General features: G+C 27.3%; 1 protein-coding gene across 3 annotated transcripts; it reads right to left on the reverse strand.

Moving 5' to 3' along the window:
• Positions 1 to 10,439: 10,439 nt before the first annotated feature.
• LOC126855569 (aminopeptidase N-like) lies at positions 10,440 to 24,328 on the reverse strand. Of its 3 annotated transcripts, none has more exons than XM_050603360.1 (13): positions 24,181 to 24,322; positions 22,811 to 23,298; positions 16,510 to 16,962; positions 16,095 to 16,281; positions 15,371 to 15,500; positions 14,898 to 14,979; positions 13,749 to 14,122; positions 13,349 to 13,629; positions 11,972 to 12,159; positions 11,496 to 11,828; positions 11,336 to 11,405; positions 11,080 to 11,178; positions 10,440 to 10,891 (listed from the first exon to the last, which is right to left on the reverse strand). In XM_050603360.1, the coding sequence occupies exons 2-13, from the start codon at positions 23,272 to 23,274 to the stop codon at positions 10,757 to 10,759; spliced, it is 2,796 nt and encodes a 931-aa protein (XP_050459317.1). In that variant the 5' UTR covers positions 23,275 to 23,298; positions 24,181 to 24,322; the 3' UTR covers positions 10,440 to 10,756. The 3 variants fall into 3 exon arrangements, with proteins under 3 accessions (XP_050459317.1, XP_050459318.1, XP_050459316.1); XM_050603359.1 differs by having other exon boundaries at positions 10,441 to 10,891; positions 22,811 to 23,295; positions 24,181 to 24,328; XM_050603361.1 differs by lacking the exons at positions 16,510 to 16,962; positions 22,811 to 23,298; positions 24,181 to 24,322 and adding an exon at positions 21,809 to 22,117.
• Positions 24,329 to 25,487: the final 1,159 nt, after the last annotated feature.

The raw sequence follows: 25,487 nt of genomic DNA on the forward strand, positions 1-25,487 counted from the left end.
TGTAGAAATACATATGTTCACCTGCAGCGAATCGTGTAAGATGCTGCTTCCTTAACGTCATTCTTCCGTTTGAATCTACTTGATGTATTTTCACTTCTAAGATATTCCGTAGCTGTCAATATATATATTTTTTTTTTAATTTTATAATTTTTTTTAAAGCAGAATTGCATAATTGGGGTATCCGAGAAAAAATTTTATTGCATTTGTATCATTAAATGTTTTCTTAAAATATGAAATTTTAACGATAATAGTTATTTCTAATTTGTTTATTTTTGTCAGGAATTTTTTATTTAAAAACCGTCGCCAATTTCGTCGACAGAGGAAACGGAATCATCAGATGCCATAATTCGAGAATACGACGCACGATTTGTTGCGTGTACTTTCACTCAAAGTGACATTTCTGAGAATTGATGAAAGAGACACGTGGAAGACATGAGCGAGAGACCACCCATATTTTTTAATAAATTGTATGCAAGCGTCTCGATGTGAAGTATTAGTAAGATTTATAAAATCAATTTATAATTTTAAAAAAATCCTTTTCTTTAAATAATAAAATTTATCATTAAACTATATTAATTAATTCAATATTAATTATAATAACATAATTATTTAGATATTTCATATATAAAAATTGAAATGATTTTTAATGTGTTTGACACACTTTAATCTATAAAATATTAAAAATATATATCATTCACATATAAAAATCGGAATGTGTATTTGCTATAAATTCTCTCTTGCTTTAAAAATATGTATACATCTATAATATATATGAAAATATTTTTTTTTTAATTTTTACGAGATAAATTTTTGTTAAACCAATTTACATTCTTGCTTCTGGAAGTTGACGTACACAAAATTTCCACACATGAAGCGCATTTCTTCTCCTTAGAATGTAATTTGTACAACTTAATCGGACAAGAGCGGACATATCAGCGTCCTTTCTCCGGAAAGGTCGACGTGACTCAAAAAGACCATTGCAAGCAGAAACAAAAGATTCGTCCCTTAACCTTAACTATAGTTCTCCTCCTCCTCGCTCTCCTTTTCTACAGATTTTTCTCTGTTTCTCCCTCTCTGTTCTTCACTCCGTTCGCCGCGCGCGCGCGCGCGCTCGGAACGGAAATTAAATTAAGGCTTCCGAAAATAAACCCGGGGACATTCAATTGTTTCTCGTGCTCAGGCCGAAACGACGACGACGACGGCGGCGATGTCGAACCTCGTAAAAGATGAGAAACGATCTTAGCAAAATGGGCGCGACCTGACGATGCCTCGAGTACGCAGCCTGATGACGATCGCGTCAAGTAAGGGCAGTTAAGAGAGCCGTTCAGCGCCAAGGATCCGCGTTACGTGAGCGGAAAAAAAAAATAATCGAGAAGAAAGAGGTCCAGCGGGAGGGATTTGACAAGCGAATCTCTTTAACCGACTCGCCTCCCGCTGCAAAAATTTTTTTGAAGGTAGCTGCAGCGAGTGTCATCATTTGTTGCTATTTGGATTTTTTTTATTTTTATTTTTGTTGCGAAAATAAAAAAAATGTGTTTAATTGTTTTTATTATAAATATTATATGACATTATATTTAAATATATTATTATTAATTTTTAAATTTTTATTAATAATATATTAATTTTTTTTTTATTATAACGATTATATTTAAATATATTATAATATTATATATAAATATATTATATTTTCTGTAATAAAAAAAGAAGCAAAAATTGTCATATAGGAGAAAAGAAAAATATATATGAAAATATATCGAGTAAAGACTTTGATTGGGATGAAATGAATTTTATGTGTGATTAATAGATAGAGAAGAAAAAATGTAAATGCGCTTTTGGGAAAGATTGCCGGATACAAGCGGTGGATGAATAATTTCTATACAAACGCGTTACAGTTTTATTTCATTCACGGCATTGCGCCCGTGACACGAAACGCGGTCTCATTGTGCGCGCACACGGCGGCAACTTATGTAATCTCGCGCCCGACAGGAAAAGGCAGCGGGAAACGTGAAAGGGGGATGGGCGCTTACGCCACTGCGGCGATGCTCTTTCCACGTCTTCGTCGCTTATCGCGTGTACAGTCCGATTCGCCTCGCGGTCTCCATGGAAACCCGCGGAAAAACCTATCGATTCTCTCTTTGGAGAGACTCCTCTGAAAGAGAACTCTTTCAAGAATCCCTCGGTCCCTTTTCCGCTCCTCTCTTATCCACAGCCGAATCTCTCCCGCGTCTTCGCCTCGAGGGAGCGAGAGGAGAGGCCTTTTCCACTTCCGCCGGCGCGTCTCTCGCGGCCGGAAGAGAGCGAGGGGAGACGGTGCGGATGAGGGGGGAGAGGAGAGAGGCCGAGCGTGGCGACGTCGTTAAAAGAGGTTTATTTCGCTAATAAGACTGGACCTGTGTGCCGTGCTTATTGAAACAATAAAGAATCACCCTCTCCGCACAGGTGGAGGGTGAGAAAACCCTTCAAGATGGCGCGCCTTCCTGGTCACGCCAAGTGGATATGCCAAGAATACGTGCACTGGCTGCAGAGTGTCGCCTGATCAACTCCCGATGGATTTATCGCTGTGATATTGCGGTCCTCTCTCCCTTAGCTTCTCTCTCTCTCTCTCTCTCTCTCTCTTGTGTAGTTTCCCACAATCTACCTCTAAAATCCCAGATCGACGTCCTCTTGTTATGAACAACCGCTCGAAATTACATATACAGGGATGATGAATACGAGCTTCGAAAAATGTATTACGTTTTAAATTTTTTTATTTTAATGACGTATATATATTTTTATATTTATATAATATAAATTATGTTTATCGGATCGTTTATCATTACTTCTTCATGGAAGGTGGAAATTAAAAAGCTGACGAAAACATTGTGATAATTTATTAATGACACGGATATATTTATATAATGGACGCGATATTCTCCTTAAAAAAAAAATTAAGGAATTAAAAAATAACGGATGGCCAATTTGCGACATTAACTTTGCGGTATTTGAGTGCCTCATGTAGTAGAGAGAAATTTATTGGTTATCGGTTACTCTCGCGGCTCTCCTTCGCGGCTCACCGATAGTTTTATTTCACGTCCACTTCTCCCTCACTCTTTTCCGTCATTTCCGTAGATTATTTGATACGCCGCCTTCTTTCTTTTTGACATTGGATCTATAGTTAAGAAACTTTCTCGTATAAAAATTTTTTCTTTCATAAAAACATTTTCTCACTCCGTGAAATGTCAAATATATCGCAAGATAATGCATCGGAGTCTTCTTACAAAATTTCCACTAAAGACAAAATTTAATAAATTTTCATCGAATTAATCTGGATAATCTGAAGGTTTACAAGATGCCTATAATAGATGCCTGGAAGAGACGTTCCTGTTGTCTATTAAATTTCACATCTTGTCAAGGTTCTAATCATTCTTCCTTCTCTACAGCTTACGTCACGTAATTATTCAGCCCCCGAAAAGCGTGGAAACCCTTCGGCTATGCTACCCGCAACAACGAAAACTTCTCCGTACAGATGAGTTTTATACTCTGGGATCCCGCACGAGATATGCTCGGAGGATGGTGTGTGTCTGGTTGAGAATCGATAGAGCTCCTACCGAGACTACCCCGCGAGACACGAATTCCCGGATTCCATGTCGCCACCCCTAAAAACCCCATCTACTACTGAGCGCAATCCCCTCCTCCCCCTCCCCCCTTCCACCCGATCCACCCCTTCGGTGCTTCTCGAGGCACCGTATTACCTCTGGACGAGAGGACTCCGAGCATGGAAAGAGAGGACGACCGAGAGAGGAGACGGAGAGGAGCGAAGGGTTCATATAAAGAGCCGAGAGAGAGAGAGAGAGAGAAAGAAAATAGATGAAGAAACGAAGGCGAGAGAGAGAAAGAAGGGACGGCAACGAGCCAGGGGGACGAGAGAGGGGAAGGGAAAGGGCTGGAGAGCAGCGGTGAGGGCCGAGCACAATGGACCGCCTCGGAGATTCGGAAATGTCGAGACCCACGACCCTGAATGGGAGACGGATGAGGACCTTGCCCCAGCTGGATCGCAGGACAATGCATCCTGGAAGACGAATGTTAACGCTGGCGATAACGCGGTTTAATGTAGGAATGGATGGTTTCTCGGGGTTTCTTCTGTCAGTATCCAGTGCCTATCGTCAGTCGTCACTCTATCGTCCCTCAACTTTTGTTCATCAACGATAATCTTGCTGAAAAGAAGATTCTGAAAAGACAATTTTTGCATAGAAATGCAGATCGAGTCAAAAATAGATCGAAAATATAGTCTTATAAAAAAAATTTAAACGTGTTAAAATAGTTTCTACAAACGCTAAGAGAAACAATGATGGAAACTGTTAAGCGTCGAACTGTCAAACGATAATCTTCATGTCGGAAGAATACGCTTAATGGAAAGACACAGTAATGATGCAATTTGTCATAAAAGGGATACCACCCTTATTTGTCTTCTTATTTTATCGTCACGGCCAAATGCGACGTGGGAGGCTACTCGGTAATGGTGTTTGAATAAGTATCATCGTTTCGAGCAAGAGCGGATGAGTCTCTTTTGCGGCACGTGTAGACGCCCCTAACACCCTAATAAACTTACCAGACTTGTAACTTACGACATATAATTGTACGTAATAATAGTATACCGTCACACAAACATATATCTATAATTCTATCCACCGTACGGTAAATATGATACACAATCATTACCGATATCGTTATTACCAAATAACTAGTTTCTCGAAATTACGCTTTATATTTGGATTAATTAGATTTTTCAAATTATAAAAAAAATAATTTTATGATATTTGCAATATTTTTATGTGTATAGAAATAAATATATATATATATATATACATTTGCAACATTAAAAATTGAGTTAAAATTAAAATTAAAATTGACTTAAAATTAAAATTAAAATAATTAAAATTGAAATTAAAATTGAATTAAAATTAAAATTAAAATTGACAGAACCTTGTTGATCATCATCGACTAAAAAGGCCATATTAACAATTTAAATACCCCAAGAGAGAGACACGTGAAAAATAATAATATCCTCGTACTTTTATACTCTGTCGTGGTCGAAGGTAATTGGGCTTAAGACGTAACTTATATCTGATCGTCTCTAAGTCATCCGAAATTACCTTCGGCCTCCATCGATCCTTAAATTCACGATTCACGATTCGAGGCGCCTCTCGGCAATCTCGGTGCGGGCATACGCCGCGATATTATAGGGCGAAAACGGTAAATGGCTCTAATAATGCGAAATCTCGACGGCCATAAATACGAGCGGGCGATATCGGGCCGGTGAGATCTCTCGGTGGCATGTCCAGTAGCCGTGCGTTGCCGTGTCTCACGGCGTTGATAACCGTACCTGTGCGGTTGCCCTCTACACGATACCCCGCGTGAGTACCGCGGAGTACTCACGGCAAGTATGTGAACCCCGCTTATCATACCGCTCTCGCGAGTGACCGGTATACGGTCTTCCTGCTCTTTATATAATTATGTGGCGGTATCGATGTATCCCGAATGTGAAACACGAATGGATTCAATCAGACGACATGCCTTTGATATTTATTAACATTTTTTTTTTATTTATTAGCTTTCTATTCATGTATTTTAACTATTTTATTATTTTAGTTATTATTACGTATTATATTATTAATATTCATATATAAATAATTATGTATATTTAGATATAAATAAAATATGAATAATATACTATTCTTTATATCTCATATTTTTATATAATCTTTGTTATCAATTACAATAATATAAGTTTTATTCAAAAACATTTTTATTTAAAAAAATATTGTTTCTAATATTTTTATTTGAACAATACTTACGTATTTACAATAATGTTATAAATATTTCTAAAAATTGAAAATAATTTAAATTATATTTATCAAAGCCGGTACAACAAAAACATCAAGATATCAAAAAATAAGAAATAATTAAAAATAAAATATTAGTTTAGAATTAATAATAATTTCTAGGGATACTTTTTTATTTAAACCTTATTTCTATTTCTTAAGATTTTATTTAACATCATTGCTAAATTTCTATATCCTTTTTGGACTTTCCTAAAACATACATTATAACATATGTGTTCTCTTACATTTGATGAAACATTAAAGGCTTATGTGACACGTTATTTTTTACCGTCACTTTTTATGGTATTATTGCAACTTTTGCCATAGATAAAAAACGCGTGATTACCGCTGAGACCGTGACGAGGTGCACGCGGCTCTCCATTGTCGTGAAGACGATGAGAAACGAATATATTAACTTGTGCTTGAGGGGAGCTGAGGTTGACGAAGAGGCGGAAGGGAAACATGAGGTAGACACACGATGTGAGACAGGAAGAAGTCGCGTGTCCGTCGCGCGTACAATCTCACACGCATCGCACATGCCTGCAGGAACCTTCGACAAGACATTACGACGCGTGAGCGCATGACCCTACGAGGGGTTGGAAAGTAGCCCCGAGATATGCATTTTGTTTTCTCGACGGCGTCTACCTCCGTACAACAAACCTCCGTATCTTCTTAGAAAGCGTGCTAGTTTTCAGAAATGTAATTTTGTAGAAATACATTAAAAGAGTTGTCAAATTAAAAGTGCAATTTTTGTGATAAAAATTTTTCAACATATTCTTGTAAATTTAAGAAAAGTGTATTATAATTTTTTCTATTTTTTTTTTAAGTAATATTAATTTCGCATAAAAAAAAGTTACCCATAATATAATGTAAATATTAATTTCTTTAATATTTTTATAAAATAAGGCTTAACAATTTTTTTTTAATGTAAAGTCAGTAAATGAGATAGCTATTAATAATTAGAGAATATTAGATAGTTTATCGGGGGATTGAAAACAGTGAGATTCTAATAATCTTAATGTTACTCTTCTAATTATTTATTAGAAGATAAAATATGTAAACACTCACCGTAAAGAACTTTTTTATTTTATTTTTATTACTTTAATAGCCAAAACATCACAAGGCATAGTTCAAACCCTTAATTCAAGCCAATTAATATGCCAATCCTCCTTAACGTATCACGATTCTTATTTGGCCTACATGATAATTTGTCAGCTTGTCCGTTTGCTTTGCAAATCGCGTATGTACGCGATGCCGTTAAGCAACATTAAACGCGACGTTATTTACGAGCGGCTGGCCGGTATTCCTCTTCGTGAGGGACTGCGTTTCTTGCGTGTCAAGGCAATTCTTTCCGCGACCCCGTGGTAAAAGTGTATATATACGCGCGCGTACGGTTCTTTCGCGTCCACCCCCTGCTCGAAGACAATCTCGGAAGGCGTCTCGGAAAGCGGCGGGATGGCGTGTCGCGGTGGACATCATTCGGTTGGGGGTTAAAGGGGGGGGGAGGGGGAAGAAAGGAAGAAAGCTGTGTAGCGTGTCCGGTATCTCGTCGTGGGATCGCGAGAGACATTTCGCCCCCTCCCCCTGCCACCTCAAGCCTCTCCATCCCCAACACCCCCCTCCCCTTTGTCCGGGAGCTAAAGGCCTCAGCTCCCACAAATGACCATCGCCGCGACCAGGTCGCTCTGCGAACACGAAGTCAACCCCACCCGCTGTTCCCATCATCCCTTTACTCTCTCCCCTTCCTCTCTCCCGCCCCTCCCGCCCTCCTCCCCTTTCCCCTTTCCCTGGGCCATCAACCACCTCTCCCGTCGCTCTCTGTATCTTACAGCCACGTAATGCCACGTTCACGCAGATGGAACGATAAACGAATTTATTATAGCCGGACGGGGGGAAACAGGGAGGAGGGGGGAGGGGGAGGGGGACGGACTTGTTTTCCTGAATGTTAACTTTAAGCCGTTTTAGATGCGATACACAGCGATTAGCTGATGAAGTTGCCGATGATGCGATATCAAAGTGAAAGGAGGATGACGCGAGTTAAAATCTGGGCAGGGGTTGTGTGTGTGTGATTTTCACTGAGCTGTCTACATGATATTGATGTACGATTTGTTAAATCGGTCATTGCGAAGGACGACCTTCTGGAAATCCGACTGGGACGATCGAGTTTTTTTGTGGAGTGGTGCGGCAAGGAGAGAGGGACGAGAAAACTGAGACGTAAGGGGAAGACTTTAACACAAAGAGCTCTCTCGTGGCGCGAGATGTTATGTCTGAGGGACCCCTGGAGGTTCTCCGGTTCGATTACGTTTCGATACCTAAACAGCATTGACAAACACACCCCGCGTGCTTCATTTCGTCAGCCGAGTCAACCAATACCAAACCGCACTCATAATGCAAAATTAATTCAGCATCTTTAATTTTCACGTGACAGAATATTAATAATATTGATTTACGGTATGATGGTTGTGATGGTTTTTGTCTTATTTCTTAATTTTTCTAAATATTCTTGTGTAGGCATAAACTTTATTGATGTGAACTTTAGTTCAAATCCTTCCAAATTAAATGGTTTTTATTTTAGAGAAATTTTTAATATGATATAATATGCAAAAATATATACATATATATGTATAAATAAAATTATAAAGAATTATAAAAGTTAATATTAATTTGAATGATGCAATTGTACATAAAATACGTTTAATATAATATTTTATATTAAAATCATGTATAAACTCATTTATATACTTTTGCATATTATTTAAAATTTTTTAAATAAAAATTACTTTATTTAAAACAATTTATAGGATAATTTAATTAATAAGGTTTGTCGTAATTACACAAGAATATAAAAAAATTTAACTAATGAAACTGTCAAGACACTAAATAAACTTCGTTTATTTTATTGCGTGGAATATAAGAGTGCAATAAATGTGTGTGTGTGTGCGCTGTTACATAAAATGCACAATTGCAAATGTAAAGAAACTAACAATTGGCGGCATCTGTTAAATGCGATATGTATTAGCAATGAAAATGATAATAATTATTTTTATAATGAACAGAATTTATTAATTATATATCACAGATTCTTGCTGACATATTTTATTTTATTTTATTCATACAATATTTGAAAGATGGAAAAATTAAGTATTGAATTTTCAAAAGTATCAAAAGTCGGTATATTATCCATTGTAATATATTATCCTCTGCAAGAAATTTATCAGAGCAATATATCACTGAAGAATAAAATAAAGAAAATCAGCAAAAGTAAATTTTTATCACGGTCACGTAGACTCAATGAGCGACAATTTAAAAACGAAGGCATTATCAATCTTTCTTAATTGAACCAAATATAAGAAAAACGCAAACATTTTATTATTTCAAAACATTATTTTATTATCAATAATGAAAAATTTTACATATTGATAGTAAAAGCTGTAAAAATATATTAACAAAAAAATAATAAAGCTATAAAAAATAATAAAATAATGATAAAATTATAAATATTACACAAAATAAAATATAAAATGAAAAGATTTAAATTTAATAAAATATATTGTATGTATTATTTATATTTATGCATTGTCATTCTTTAGTTAGATGTATATGTGTATATATTTATAAGTATACTAACTCTCATCTCTCTACATGTAAAATAAAAATTATTTTTTAAACTCAATTTAATTATTAGTTTTCACGATTATCAATATCATAGATATTGAAATCGATCAACGGTTTCACGAAACACACTAGCAATTAAATTTTTATTAATACATGAAAAAAAATTTTAAACGTTTACATATAGAAATTAATGGATAACCATTATTTATGATTTTAAACACAAGCTCATTTGCAAAAATTTCTATGTCAAATTTTAAATCAGCTAATAAAGAAACTTTATTAATCAAATCAATAATCCTGCTTCTATTATGACAAATCGGATTTTGAGATTCAAAATTGAGAAAGATTTTTAATGAAATAAAAATGTAGAAAAGGCGTATATGTGTTCATACGCCAAGAATGTTGCGCTAGTAGTTTATTGTAAATTAAAGATTAATAACACATTAATAAAATAAATTACAAGCTTTAGTCAATTTTTGTAGCATTTAAAGTATTTATAACACATAATAATATAACAACATAATTTGTGTGTAATATTTATAAATATAAATATATATGTACCTATTTAAATTAATAATTATATATATATAGTATTCTTGTATATACAAACATTAATAATAACTTTATATTATAATAAAATTACGAAATATATACTATATAATATGTTATATTAGTATGTATTATTAATACACATTTACTATATATATATATATATATATATATATATATATATATATATGTATTATACATCAATATATATGCATATATTAAAATATGTATATCAACAATTAATAATTAATACAATATTAAAATACATATATTGATCTATATTATTAATAAACTTAATAAAAAATGTTAAAATAAATATATAAATATTAGAAAATAATTATAGTAATATAAATATTACAGATATAAAAAGAATAAAAATCAAAATACGATTTAAAACATGATAATACATTTTGATACATTAATATGATACAGCACGTTACATTCAGCAGACAAATTTGTTTTTATAATATTTAAAAAATATATCTACATATTAAAAAATCAGAATTTGTCATTTACATAATTAATTATATGATTTAAATATCTCAGAATTGCAGAACAATGTAAAAAACACATGCATGAAATATCTTTGTTGTTAATGTAATCGAGTATCATTAATGCACCTAATAAGTGGACAAAACTAAAATATTAAATATGCGACGTACATAAAAAAATATTTACTAAACAGAAATATTTATGCTGAGATAGTTATATATTACTATTATTAGTTTTTGTTAAATTATTAATGTATTAAGATACCTCATCTGAGTTTCGATTTGATGAGAGCGTAGATTTATTTTGATTTGGATTTGTTTATAAACTTGTATCATATAATCCTTTTCTTGCTGTTGTTGTATCGATCTAATAATCTAGAATAAATCGTTTTTATATTAATCACCAAAAAATTGTTAGAGAAAAATATATAATAATAATAATTTTTGCTTGCTTATTTAAGATACTGTAATACAATATCAAAACACATTCTATGCAAATAAAAATTAAATTAAATAAACGATTAATAAGCAATTACATTTTAGTAATTGTATTTTAAATTTACCTCAAGAATTTTCTCTACAGGCTTATCCAAATTTTCCTCTAATCTCTTTGTTAAAGCAGCTTGCAATTTCGTCAAATTTGTAATCGCAAACTCTTTTACCTACAAAACAGATTATTTTGATATTTATCAACTTTAATTTTTTTCTTGGCGCTATAAAAATTATATTTTTAAAAATTATAATTTAAAAATTATAATTTAAAAATTATTATTTAAAAATTATAATTTCAAATTGTATGTAAGCATAAAAAGTTTTTACCTTTTCAAGTTGTTCCTCAGAATATAAATGATTTAATAAAACTGTAAACATTACAGATTCATTGATTTCCCTATAAAAAGTAAAATAGCTTATATATATGTATATATAAAAAAAATATAAATTTATGAATGATATATTTATGAAAAAATTGTCCAATTACTTTGGTTTTATTTCCATAAATTTGTTTATTATAAAGTTTAATACTTTATCTTTCCTCGCGTGCTTCGCAATAGTAGAAAGAAAACAGTTAATACGATCTTGAACGCGCAAATCTTTTAGCGACGATGTTTCATTATCATTTCCTATCATATTTAAATAGTCCGTTATAAAATCTGGATGCTCAAAGCAAGCCAGATATTCTAAAATTTTAAAGTTTTCCTTTCCCATATGATATACTTTCCACCAAGTAGAGTTTTTATCATTAATAATATCAGGATAGGACGATATTTTCAAGCCATTACAATATGTCCATTCTTTCCACCACGGCAAGAGTCTAAGAGATCAAACAAAAAATATTTTGTTATAAGTATTTACATATTTTGTTTTTATATCTTTGCCAAACAATGTATTAAACATAGCATAAAATATTTACAAAAAGATTGGACTTAAAAAGACTAAATATATGAGGAAAAATACTTGAATTTTTCGGGCTCTCTCAGACTTCGTATTAAATTATGATTGGCTACTTTTTTACATTTCTGGTCATCAAAAAAACATAACCATTTTGCAGATTCTTGTTTTAAACGTTTTGCAGAATCGTCTTTTTTAATTTTGTTGTGCGGAAGTTCGTCATACACCTTACTCAAAATATTTTGCATTCTTTGCTAAAAAAGAAACAAAAAAGTAAAATATAAACTTTATAGTTTATAATTAATAAAATATATATTTAAAACTAAATAAAATTAAATAATAAAAAAATTAAATATAAAATTAAATTAAATATAAAATTAAATTTAAAAATAAAATATGTTTTTATTACTATGGAAAAAAATTTATATGGGTAAGATGACGAAGTAAATTAGAGATGGCAAATTCATATTTTTTTTATATCTAAATAGTAATTATAGGCCAATATGAAATTTATTGAAAGTTTTTAAAAATAGTAAATAATTTATTATATATTATACTCTTTTTTCTCCTCTCCTTTCATTATTATAGTTTAATTTTAATATTAACAATAATATTAACTATAATTTTAATGTTAACAATAGATAATATAATAGATAATATAATAAAAATGTATTTTGTATATCCATATGAAATTATATATAATATTTTTTCAAATAGAAATTTCTTTTGCAAGAAATTACATAATTATAATAAATATTTTTACCTTTATATAAAACTATTGTATTATATTGCTAAAAACATATATAAATATAATATACTTTTCATTTTCTCATTGCCCAATCCCTCTTTTATAAAAAAAAAATGAATAGAATAAATGATGGCATAGATTAATTGCAAGATGACAAATATTATGTGCTTGTAAGATGATAAATTATCAGTAATTGTTTCTATTTTTTTTAATTTAATGCATGTAATTATAAATAATTGTTTTTGTTTGCTTTTGTTCTGCATCTTAGATTTTAATATTTAAGATTTTATCATAAATAAAATTATTTTTTCTATCTATTCTATTTATGTTTTATGTTGATCAAACATTAAAATGTTTAAATAAAATTAATGCATATAAAATGTTTATTTTATAGTTTCCTACATTTTATATAAATTATATTAATAATTTTAATTATATTTGTTATAATTCCTAATTCAAAGATATACGCTTCAATTTTTACAAAATTATTTATACATTTAAATTGCAGCAAAGTCTTTAATTATCTGTAGACAAGCTTTTTATTTTCAATCTAAATTCAATAATATAACAAAATATACCTAAACTTTTTAATTACATTTTTCTCTGATCTTTATGTGACAATTGTTAATAGAAAACGATTATTATGTGCAAATATTATGTATGTAAATAAATATAAAATGTTTATTAATATTTACCTTGATTTTATCAGTTTCTTCATCTGAAAGTGGAAAGACACTCGACATGTATTCCAGAGCTTTGAGCATAGGATACCATGCCACAAAATCTAATTCGTGTTTTAGATATTCTGTAATTTTCCAGAACGTAGCAGATTCGAGCTGTCTCGTTATCATAAAGTGAAAAGCGTCATCGATAATTTGAGCACGATTGAGAACGTGTATTTTCGTGTAATTTATAGTGGCAAGATAATGTGCAATTTTTTTCCAATTTTTTAAATCGTAATTGACTCGATAATATCCTGCCAAGAACATATAAATTTAAAAATCAAAGATTTAATCACAATTTTCTTTCAATATATAAAATATATAAATAAAATATATATATATATATATAAAAACAAAATTAATTAATATTTACCAATTTGTTGTATGTTGAATATTACCCAATCATGATTTGTTAATATTTTATTCATTAAATAAGTCTCTTTTTGCTCTGCCCAATAATGAGGTGTTGTATTGTTAAAATCGAGCTCTTTCTGCACAGTATGTGTCAGAGGTATGTAATATTTAGTTGATGAATTTTTGATATAATTTTCTATTAATACTACCATCTTGCCAGGAAAATCATAATCTCGCTTAACACTTATAGTAGGATAATGCTTTTGCTTTGTCCATGGACCTATTATCTGAATCATGTCTAATAATTCTGATTTATTTATATTTGATACACCCATATAGTTTATCTTTTTCTTATTTTCATTGAATGTATTCAAATTGTTGTAATCTAAATAGCTAAATGCATAAAATTGTTAAATTTAACATTAATAAATGTTTTAGAGAAATTATTATTACAATGTTATTAAAATATATAAAACTGCTTTATATGAATTTAAATATACATTTTACATTTCTTGTTTATTAATTATTATCATATTTTGTATAGTATAATTTTAATAAAAATTTAATGCTATCTATTCAAAAATAGCAAAATTTAATTAATACTGTGAAAGATAAATGTATATATAAGTGGACTAAAAAAAAGTTATTAACCTTTTTTAATTAATTAAATTTGTTTAACTAATTACTACTTCTTTTTATATCTTTAATACATCATGTTAGATTTAATATATCGTTTTATTTGACTCTAATATTTAAATATTTTAATTGAAGAAACAATAATTAGTTGGACAAAATTAAGCAAATTAACAACTTTCTTTTCTAACTGAAACACAATTATATTCGAAGTAAGCGAAATTGCGTAAGATTTAAATAATATAACATAAATTAAAATAACAATAATTGTGCATTAAGCTCTCCGAATAAGGCAAGAAATAAAACAAATATTATCTGCAGAATTGTGATAAAATTTGGAATAATAAAAATAAATGCAACAAGCAAAAAAATATTTTACAAAAAATTATTTTGTTTTGTATATAAGCACAAAGATGATCAAGTGTGAGAAAAATAAAGAAAACACTATAAGCACAATATTTTATAAAACTTATAGTTATTATATTTAACAAGTTTAGTTTTTCGTCGTATATTAACTAACTATAATATTACTTACGTCTTTATTATATATGTGCGAACATAATTCCAAAACGTGTTTTCGGAAAGTGTGTTTAGTAACATCCTCAATATAATAGATACTAAAACAATTTATGTGATATATAAAAAGTCAGATTAATTATTATTTATTACACACACACACATATATATATATATATATATATATATATATATATATATATATTAATTAATTATATTTTATACAAATTAATTACTGCATTTATTTGTGAACATATTTGATTTACTGGAAAATTAATTTTATATATATATGAGTTATAAATATATGTATTTAAATATGTGTAAAGAGATACATATTTAAACACATCCATAATATACACATTTTATAATAAGAATAATATATGTATGATTATGATATTTAATTAGGTTTCTTCATTATTAGTTTTTCTCATTTTTTTATAACATTTTTGTTTTACAAAATGAGCAATTGTCAATTATTATTATTGTCATTACCTTTAATGCAACGAGGAAATTCATAAGATTTGTTGAATAAAAAGTATGTATAATAAGAATTGTCGAAATCAAGAACTTCGTGATGAGATTGTACGACAAACAGATCCATTATGTGGAGGTTTGGGACAGCCTATAGAAAAAAGTTTTGCAGTAATTATCAAATGTGAAATCGTAAAGAATGCTCACATTAGCAATATGCAGTAGCACAGCTACTTTCTATAAATAAACTATTATGTTTATGTTTATTTTTTTCAAAATCTATAATAATTATGCTTCTTTAAAATAATGTGTATAATTTTTGTATTCAAAATATTTTTGCAATTATTTTAAAATTATACCACACGCACACACACGTATATATTACAGTGTAATCCACTATAACGATATATACGCATGATTTTTTATGTAATTATTTGAATTAAAATTTTATAATAATATTTTAAAACTTTCTAATAAGATTAGCATAGTGATTTTAGCAAAATAAATAATAAACATAAAAGAAATATTTGATATTATTTTGAAAAGTATGTAGCATATTTACTTGTAAATTTTCTTTCTACGAAAAGATTATATTTTCATCAAACTCTTTTATAGAAAAAATAGTGTTTAAAAGTTTATGTTTTATATAAAAAGATTAAAATTAAATAAGGAGAATGCAATACATATATTTTAAAATATTCCTTTGCACGCGAATGAATAAGCGTTAAAAATATTTTAAAATAACCTTATCAACGGCATATGTTCCTAAAAATCTAATAAGACAATCGTTAAACCAAAATGTTGTTGAATTCCAAATTGCATCGGAAAATTGATAAAACCATTCCTGTGATATTTTATATCCTATTAGATGAGATATCTCGATTTTATGACCAACAGGTTTGAACTTTTCATCATAAATAATGTCATCCTCTCTGAAAATAATAAAAAATAGTTTCTGACAATGTTTCTGTATGTTATTGAAATCTTGCAATTTGATGCTTATATATATATATATATATATATATATATATATATATATATTGTTATATATATATATTAGATATATTAATACACAATATTTTTTCTAAAATATTAAATTCGTACACATAATCAAAAATGTAATTAATAAATATATTTTTTTAATATGTACATGCACTTACCCATAAATAACTAATCCCAAATTCATCATATTTTTATCTGAGAAATTTGGAATCGCAATATGATTCACTTTCGTACCTCTTATTTCGTGTCCACGATACCACTTTCTTTTCAAATACAATGTGGTATATTTAATAACATGGCTTGCAAATTGCATGTTCAAAGCGGAGGAATTTCTATACCATAAATTTGTATTTAGACTTGCAGTAGAATTATGACTGAAATTAGTTACTATTCCTGCTATGAGATAAGTAGACAATAAAGGTGTAGTTTGGAAATGTGTGAGCATCATGTCTTCATCATCTTCTTCCACTTTTTGTACCGGCATATTTGATAAAGCTGCGTAATCACGATGATGCTTTATAATAATGCTGAAGGTGGCTGACAAAAATTCGCTCAAGCAAGGAAACACTTGTCGGGCCCCAAGTATATCGAAATGCATTGGCATTAACCACCTATTATTATACATTACAAGAATCAAATAACAATGAATTTTCAAGTATAAAAAGAAATATTATAATGATTTTAACTGTCAATCACATTTTAATACAATATCTTATGTAACGTTTCATAAATTTTTTTTTTTTACTAAAATAAATTTAATTAGTTTTAATCTTTCAAATTTAATGTAATTAAATTTTTCATAAAATTATATATTTTAGAAAATGAAAGAAGTATTATAAAAAAAGCTTTTCATATTAATTAAAACTTTATATTAATCGATATTATCACATAATATATGATTTATTTCATATTTGCACGCATTTTGTGACAAAACCACTAATTAAAATAAGTTCTAATTTATATAATACATATAGAATTATAATCATACATAATGTTACGTACGCATATATATATATATATATATATATATATATATATATGCATATTAAAAATAATATAGCTTATGTATAATAAAGTATTTGTACGTGTGTGTAATAAATAATATTTATAATTTAATTTAATAACGTACATATATTTTTAGCATTTTCAACAGATACTCACCATTCATATTTTTGTTTTGTACAATGTTGTTACCTTTGTTTCATGATTCATAATACCATGATATTTTATATTCAAAATGTAATTTCCTGATGGTAGAAAATTTCTAAAGTAAATATCGATTCTGTCATTCACCTTGTTATATTCTATCGGATAAACAATCATGTCTTCAACGTTTCCGTAAAATCTTGGCGGATTATTAGTCAAAATTATATCATTTATACATTTAATTTTTGAAAACAATATTAGGGATTGCGTTAGTACACGAACACGAATGCTGATATTGCATTCGCCGTGAAAAATATTTGTTTCCACATCTGGTTCAAGTTGAATATTATAATGCTGTGGTATTACTACGTAAAAGATATCTCGGTGTTTTTCATATAGTTCAATATTGGTATCATTGCGAAAGGCCTTTGCAGTGATAAATGTTAAACAACTAATTAACAATAGCTTTAGAAGTACCATGTTAATTATTACCTCAGATACCTGCTGAAATATAACTTCGTTAAAACAGAACAAATAAGGAACAAAATTTAACACACAACTTTCTTCTTTGCCAAACCTTCTTATCTAATTGAGATAATATTTTTGATTTATATTTTGATATATATTTATAAAATAAAAACATACATTTAATTATAACGAAAACTTGAACAGATTATTAACTTTTGTTAATTTAAAATTTAATAGCACTTTTTAGCTTTAACGGAAGATTGCTTTGAATTCGCAACAAAGAAATTGGAGTTAAATTTCAATATAATATTTTATATACGTTTTGAAAGTTACATGTTGTATATTTTGTTTCGCCTGTCCTATATAATCGAAACAGTTTTGTTTATTTATTCTGTATTGTATACATGGACGGTCGTTACTAGTCTTGACTTATCGAAACTTTATTAAATAGATCTTCTCATAAATAAATCTAATCAAATTAATTATTCCCTACAATTATTCTTTTTATATTTATTATAATATATATTATATTTCATATATATATTATATTTTAACATTTATTATATATTTGTTGTTAATATGTATAGCTTTAAATTTAATGTATTTAAAAACTATATAGTAAATTTTAATTATAATATATGTAAAACATCCAATAGATAGCGGTTTTAATAGATAGTCAATAGATATCTTAACATTATATTTGATATTTGTGACATGAAATAAATGCAATCTAAATATATTCTAATAATATCAGTTTCTGCTGATAGTATCCTCTAATGTATCTCTAAATTAAGCATAAATTTTAAAAGATTTTGCTTAATTTTATATTTTCTAAGCTAAGATATTCAAACACGTACGAGAAAAGAAAAGAAAGATAGAGAAAAATGTTTTATTATTAATAACTCACTTTATATATTGAAATGCGTGTATCAAGCTGTATGTAGAGTATATTGCGTCTCTTTGTAATAATTAATTGTAATAAATTGACGCACTATCACTGAAGCGGCGCACGAAAAACGCGAAAGCGTTTCACGATAAATGCGAAAACGGTTAAACACCTGTTCTGATCGAACGAAGCATTGATGTTGTATGTTGAATATTACCCAATCATGATTTGTTAATATTTTATTCATTAAATAAGTCTCTTTTTGCTCTGCCCAATAATGAGGTGTTGTATTGTTAAAATTGAGCTTCCTTTCTGCACAGTATGTGTCAGAGGTATGTAATATTTAGTTGATGAATTTTTGATATAATTTTCTATTAATACTACCATCTTGCCAGGAAAATCATAATCTCGCTTAACACTTATAGTAGGATAATAGCTTTTGCTTTGTCCATGGATCTATTTATCTGAATCATGTCTAATAATTCTGATTTTATTTATATTTGATACACCCATATAGTTTATCTTTTCTTATTTTCATTGAATGTATTCAAATTGTTGTAATCTAAATAGCTAAATGCATAAAATTGTTAAATTTAACATTAATAAATGTTTTAGAGAAATTATTATTACAATGTTATTAAAATATATAAAAACTGCTTTATATGAATTTAAATATACATTTTACATTTCTTGTTTATTAATTATTATCATATTTTGTATAGTATAATTTTAATAAAAATTTAATGCTATCTATTCAAAAATAGCAAAATTTAATTAATACTGTGAAAGATAAATGTATATATAAGTGGACTAAAAAAAAGTTATTAACCTTTTTTAATTAATTAAATTTGTTTAACTAATTACTACTTCTTTTTATATCTTTAATACATCATGTTAGATTTAATATATCGTTTTATTTGACTCTAATATTTAAATATTTTAATTGAAGAAACAATAATTAGTTGGACAAAATTAAGCAAATTAACAACTTTCTTTTCTAACTGAAACACAATTATATTCGAAGTAAGCGAAATTGCGTAAGATTTAAATAATATAACATAAATTAAAATAACAATACTTGTGCATTAAGCTCTCCGAATAAGGCAAGAAATAAAACAAATATTATCTGCAGAATGTGATAAAATTTGGAATAATAAAAATAAATGCAACAAGCAAAAAAATATTTTACAAAAATTATTTTGTTTTGTATATAAGCACAAAGATGATCAAGTGTGAGGAAAAATAAAAGAAAACACTATAAGCACAATATTTTATAAAACTTATAGTTATTATATTTAACAAGTTTAGTTTTTCGTCAGTATATTAACTAACTATAATATTACTTACGTCTTTATTATATATGTGCGAACATAATTCCAAAACGTGTTTTCGGAAAGTGTGTTTAGTAACATCCTCAATATAATAGATACTAAAACAATTTATGTGATATATAAAAGTCAGATTAATTATTATTTATTACACACATCACACATATATATATATATATATATATATATATATATATATATAATTAATTAATTATATTTTATACAAATTAATTACTGCATTTATTTGTGAACATATTTGATTTACTGGAAAATTAATTTTATATATATATGAGTTATAAATATATGTATTTAAATATGTGTAAAGAGATACATATTTAAACACATCCATAATATACACATTTATAATAAGAATAATATATGTATGATTATGATATTTAATTAGGTTTCTTCATTATTAGTTTTTCTCATTTTTTTATAACATTTTTGTTTACAAAATGAGCAATTGTCAATTATTATTATTGTCATTACCTTTAATGCAACGAGGAAATTCATAAGATTTGTTGAATAAAAAGTATGTATAATAAGAATTGTCGAAATCAAGAACTTCGTGATGATATTGTACGACAAACAGATCCATTATGTGGAGGTTTGGGACAGCCTATAGAAAAAGTTTTGCAGTAATTATCAAATGTGAAATCGTAAAGAATGCTCACATTAGCAATATGCAGTAGCTACAGCTACTTTCTATAAATAAACTATTATGTTTATGTTTATTTTTTTCAAAATCTATAATAATTATGCTTCTTTAAAATAATGTGTATAATTTTTGTATTCAAAATATTTTTGCAATTATTTTAAAATTATACCACACGCACACACACGTATATATTACAGTGTAATCCACTATAACGATATATACGCATGATTTTTTATGTAATTATTTGAATTAAAATTTTATAATAATATTTTAAAACTTTCTAATAAGATTAGCATAGTGATTTTAGCAAAATAAATAATAAACATAAAAGAAATATTTGATATTATTTTGAAAAGTATGTAGCATATTTACTTGTAAATTTTCTTTCTACGAAAAGATTATTTTTTCATCAAACTCTTTTATAGAAAAATAGTGTTTAAAAGTTTATGTTTTATATAAAAGATTAAAATTAAATAAGGAGAATGCAATACATATATTTTAAAATATTCCTTTGCACTCGAATGAATAAGCGTTAAAAATATTTTAAAATAACCTTATCAACGGCATATGTTCCTAAAAATCTAATAAAGACAATCGTTAAACCAAAATGTTGTTGAATTCCAAATTGCATCGGAAAATTGATAAAACCATTCCTGTGATATTTTATATCCTATTAGATGAGATATCTCGATTTTTATGACCAACAGGTTTGAACTTTTCATCATAAATAATGTCATCCTCTCTGAAAATAATAAAAATAGTTTCTGACAATGTTTCTGTATGTTATTGAAATCTTGCAATTTGATGCTTATATATATATATATATATATATATATATATATATATATATATATGTTATATATATATATTAGATATATTAATACACAATATTTTTTCTAAAATATTAAATTCGTACACATAATCATAAATGTAATTAATAAATATATTTTTTAATATGTACATGCACTTACCCATAAATAACTAATCCCAAATTCATCATATTTTTATCTGAGAAATTTGGAATCGCAATATGATTCACTTTCGTACCTCTTATTTCGTGTCCACGATACCACTTTCTTTTCAAATACAATGTGGTATATTTAATAACATGGCTTGCAAATTGCATGTTCAAAGCGGAGGAATTTCTATACCATAAATTTGTATTTAGACTTGCAGTAGAATTATGACTGAAATTAGTTACTATTCCTGCTATGAGATAAGTAGACAATAAAGGTGTAGTTTGGAAATGTGTGAGCATCATGTCTTCATCATCTTCTTCCACTTTTGTACCGGCATATTTGATAAAGCTGCGTAATCACGATGATGCTTTATAATAATGCTGAAGGTGGCTGACAAAAATTCGCTCAAGCAAGGAAACACTTGTCGGGCCCTAAGTATATCGAAATGCATTGGCATTAACCACCTATTATTATACATTACAAGAATCAAATAACAATGAATTTTCAAGTATAAAAAGAAATATTATAATGATTTTAACTTGTCAATCACATTTTAATACAATATCTTATGTAACGTTTCATAAATTTTTTTTTTTTACTAAAATAAATTTAATTAGTTTTAATCTTTCAAATTTAATGTAATTAAATTTTTCATAAAATTATATATTTTAGAAAATGAAAGAAGTATTATAAAAAAGCTTTTCATATTAATTAAAACTTTATATTAATCGATATTATCACATAATATATGATTTATTTCATATTTGCACGCATTTTGTGACAAAACCACTAATTAAAATAAGTTCTAATTTATATAATACATATAGAATTATAATCATACATAATGTTACGTACGCATATATATATATATATATATATATATATATATTATGCATATTAAAAATAATATAGCTTATGTATAATAAAGTATTTGTACGTAGTGTGTAATAAATAATATTTATAATTTAATTTAATAACGTACATATATTTTTAGCATTTTCAACAGATACTCACCATTCATATTTTTGTTTGTACAATGTTGTTACCTTTGTTTCATGATTCATAATACCATGATATTTTATATTCAAAATGTAATTTCCTGATGGTAGAAAATTTCTAAAGTAAATATCGATTCTGTCATTCACCTTGTTATATTCTATCGGATAAACAATCATGTCTTCAACGTTTCCGTAAAATCTTGGCGGATTATTAGTCAAAATTATATCATTTATACATTTAATTTTTGAAAACAATATTAGGGATTGCGTTAGTACACGAACACGAATGCTGATATTGCATTCGCCGTGAAAAATATTTGTTTCCACATCTGGTTCAAGTTGAATATTATAATGCTGTGGTATTACTACGTAAAAGATATCTCGGTGTTTTTCATATAGTTCAATATTGGTATCATTGCGAAAGGCCTTTGCAGTGATAAATGTTAAACAGCTAATTAACAATAGCTTTAGAAGTACCATGTTAATTATTGCCTCAGATACCTGCTGAAATATAACTTCGTTAAAAACAGAACAAATAAGGGAACAAAATTTAACACACAACTTTCTTCTTTGCCAAACCTTCTTATCTAATTGAGATAATATTTTTGATTTATATTTTGATATATATTTATAAAATAAAAACATACATTTAATTATAACGAAAACTTGAACAGATTATTAACTTTTGTTAATTTAAAAATTTAATAGCACTTTTTTTAGCTTTAACGGAAGATTGCTTTGAATTCGCAACAAAGAAATTGGAGTTAAATTTCAATATAATATTTTATATACGTTTTGAAAGTTACATGTTGTATATTTTGTTTCGCCTTGTCCTATATAATCAAGAAACAGTTTTGTTTATTTATTCTGTATTGTATACATGGACGGTCGTTACTAGTCTTGACTTATCGAAACTTTATTAAATAGATCTTCTCATAAATAAATCTAATCAAATTAATTATTCCTACAATTATTCTTTTTTTATATTTATTATAATATATATTATATTTCATATATATATTATATTTTAACATTTATTATATATTTGTTGTTAATATGTATAGCTTTAAATTTAATGTATTTAAAAACTATATAGTAAATTTTAATTATAATTATGTAAAACATCCAATAGATAGCGGTTTTAATAGATAGTCAATAAATATCTTAACATTATATTTGATATTTGTGACATGAAATAAATGCAATCTTAAATATATTCTAATAATATCAGTTTCTGCTGATAGTATCTCTAATGTATCTCTAAATTAAGCATAAATTTTAAAAAGATTTTGCTTAATTTTATATTTTTCTAAGCTAAGATATTCAAACACGTACGAGAAAAAGAAAAGAAAGATAGAGAAAAATGTTTTATTATTAATAACTCACTTTATATATTGAAATGCATGTATCAAGCTGTATGTAAGTATATGCGTCTCTTTGTAATAATTAATTGTAATAAATTGACGCACTATCACTAATATCACACTGTGGTCTCCATGATTTTATCATTCCAAAAGACAATCGAGCACTAACGGTGTTCGGCACATGACATTACAATAAATACGTATGTTATATCAACAACTTCTAAGGTCGTTAATATATATCTACGAGATTAATACCCGTTATTAGCACATAATCAAATTTATATTTAAAATATAAATTTTAAATAATTTATTTCAAAATGCAAGCAAGTTATTAATAAAAATATTTTACAAAGTTTAGTTTTTTAATTTTTACATACTTACACAAATAAATAATTTTTTTTCATTGTTTTTTTTTTTTATTTCCATCATCTTCACTAAATTTGTTTAAACTATAGTTAAGAATTTGTCAAAAGCAAATAATTTTTCTTAATGACAGAAATATTTTTTAAATTTTAACATATATATTTTTATATTAATGTTAACATATGATTAAATATATTTAACGTATAAAATTTTAAACAAAAAAAGTTTATAGATTTGACAGATTTTGACTATACCTATTATAAGGATTTATGTAACAAAAGAACTCTGATATATTTGCTTTAAATATTAAAAAATTTTAATAAGTAAATATTATGATTATTAAATATATAAATAATGTAATTATATATATAATAAAAATATAAAGTTTGAATTGAAATTTTAAGTATTATATATTTGTGCTACTTAAAAAAATAACTAAAGGAAGGATTATATAAACAAGAAATATTGTTGGACATCTCAAAAGTAATATGTATTTACAAACAAAGATAAAATAATAAAATATATTGACAAAAATTAAATAAAAGTTGTAATTACAAGTTTATAGAAATAATAATATAAATTAGCGTCATACATATATTAATAAATTAAAAGCGAGATGTTAATAAAGATAACATATTCTTAATTTTATATTTATAAACATTTTTGATATTAATAATGTATATTAAAATTTAGCATTTTAATACCTATATTAATATATTTATGCTCATACACAATAATGTATTAAAATATTGTCTGTAATTGTTATTTTTTCATAAATATATAACGTCGAATTATAACGTGTAATTATCATTTTAACATTCTTTAACATTTTTGATATTTTTATAGTAATAATATTACATAAATAATTATAAAAGAAATTAATTTATATTAATATCTATACATATTTATATATTTATACAACATACATATACATATATATATATGTATGTATAGATAAGCGTTTTA

This window comes from Cataglyphis hispanica, chromosome 16 (genome assembly GCF_021464435.1).
Source record: "Cataglyphis hispanica isolate Lineage 1 chromosome 16, ULB_Chis1_1.0, whole genome shotgun sequence".
Classification (NCBI taxonomy): domain Eukaryota; kingdom Metazoa; phylum Arthropoda; class Insecta; order Hymenoptera; family Formicidae; genus Cataglyphis; species Cataglyphis hispanica.

What these genes read in the sequence shown, in the direction of transcription:
- LOC126855569 (XM_050603360.1), bottom strand. Translation starts at nt 23,274, where the DNA reads ATGGTACTTCTAAAGCTATTGTTAATTAGCTGTTTAACATTTATCACT. An exon ending in ATTCAACATACAACAAATTG is followed by an intron (nt 13,630 to 13,748) that starts GTAAATATTAAT and finishes TGTTCTTGGCAG; the next exon opens with GATATTATCGAGTCAATTAC. An exon ending in AAGAAACTGATAAAATCAAG is followed by an intron (nt 12,160 to 13,348) that starts GTAAATATTAAT and finishes TTTCTTTTTTAG; the next exon opens with CAAAGAATGCAAAATATTTT.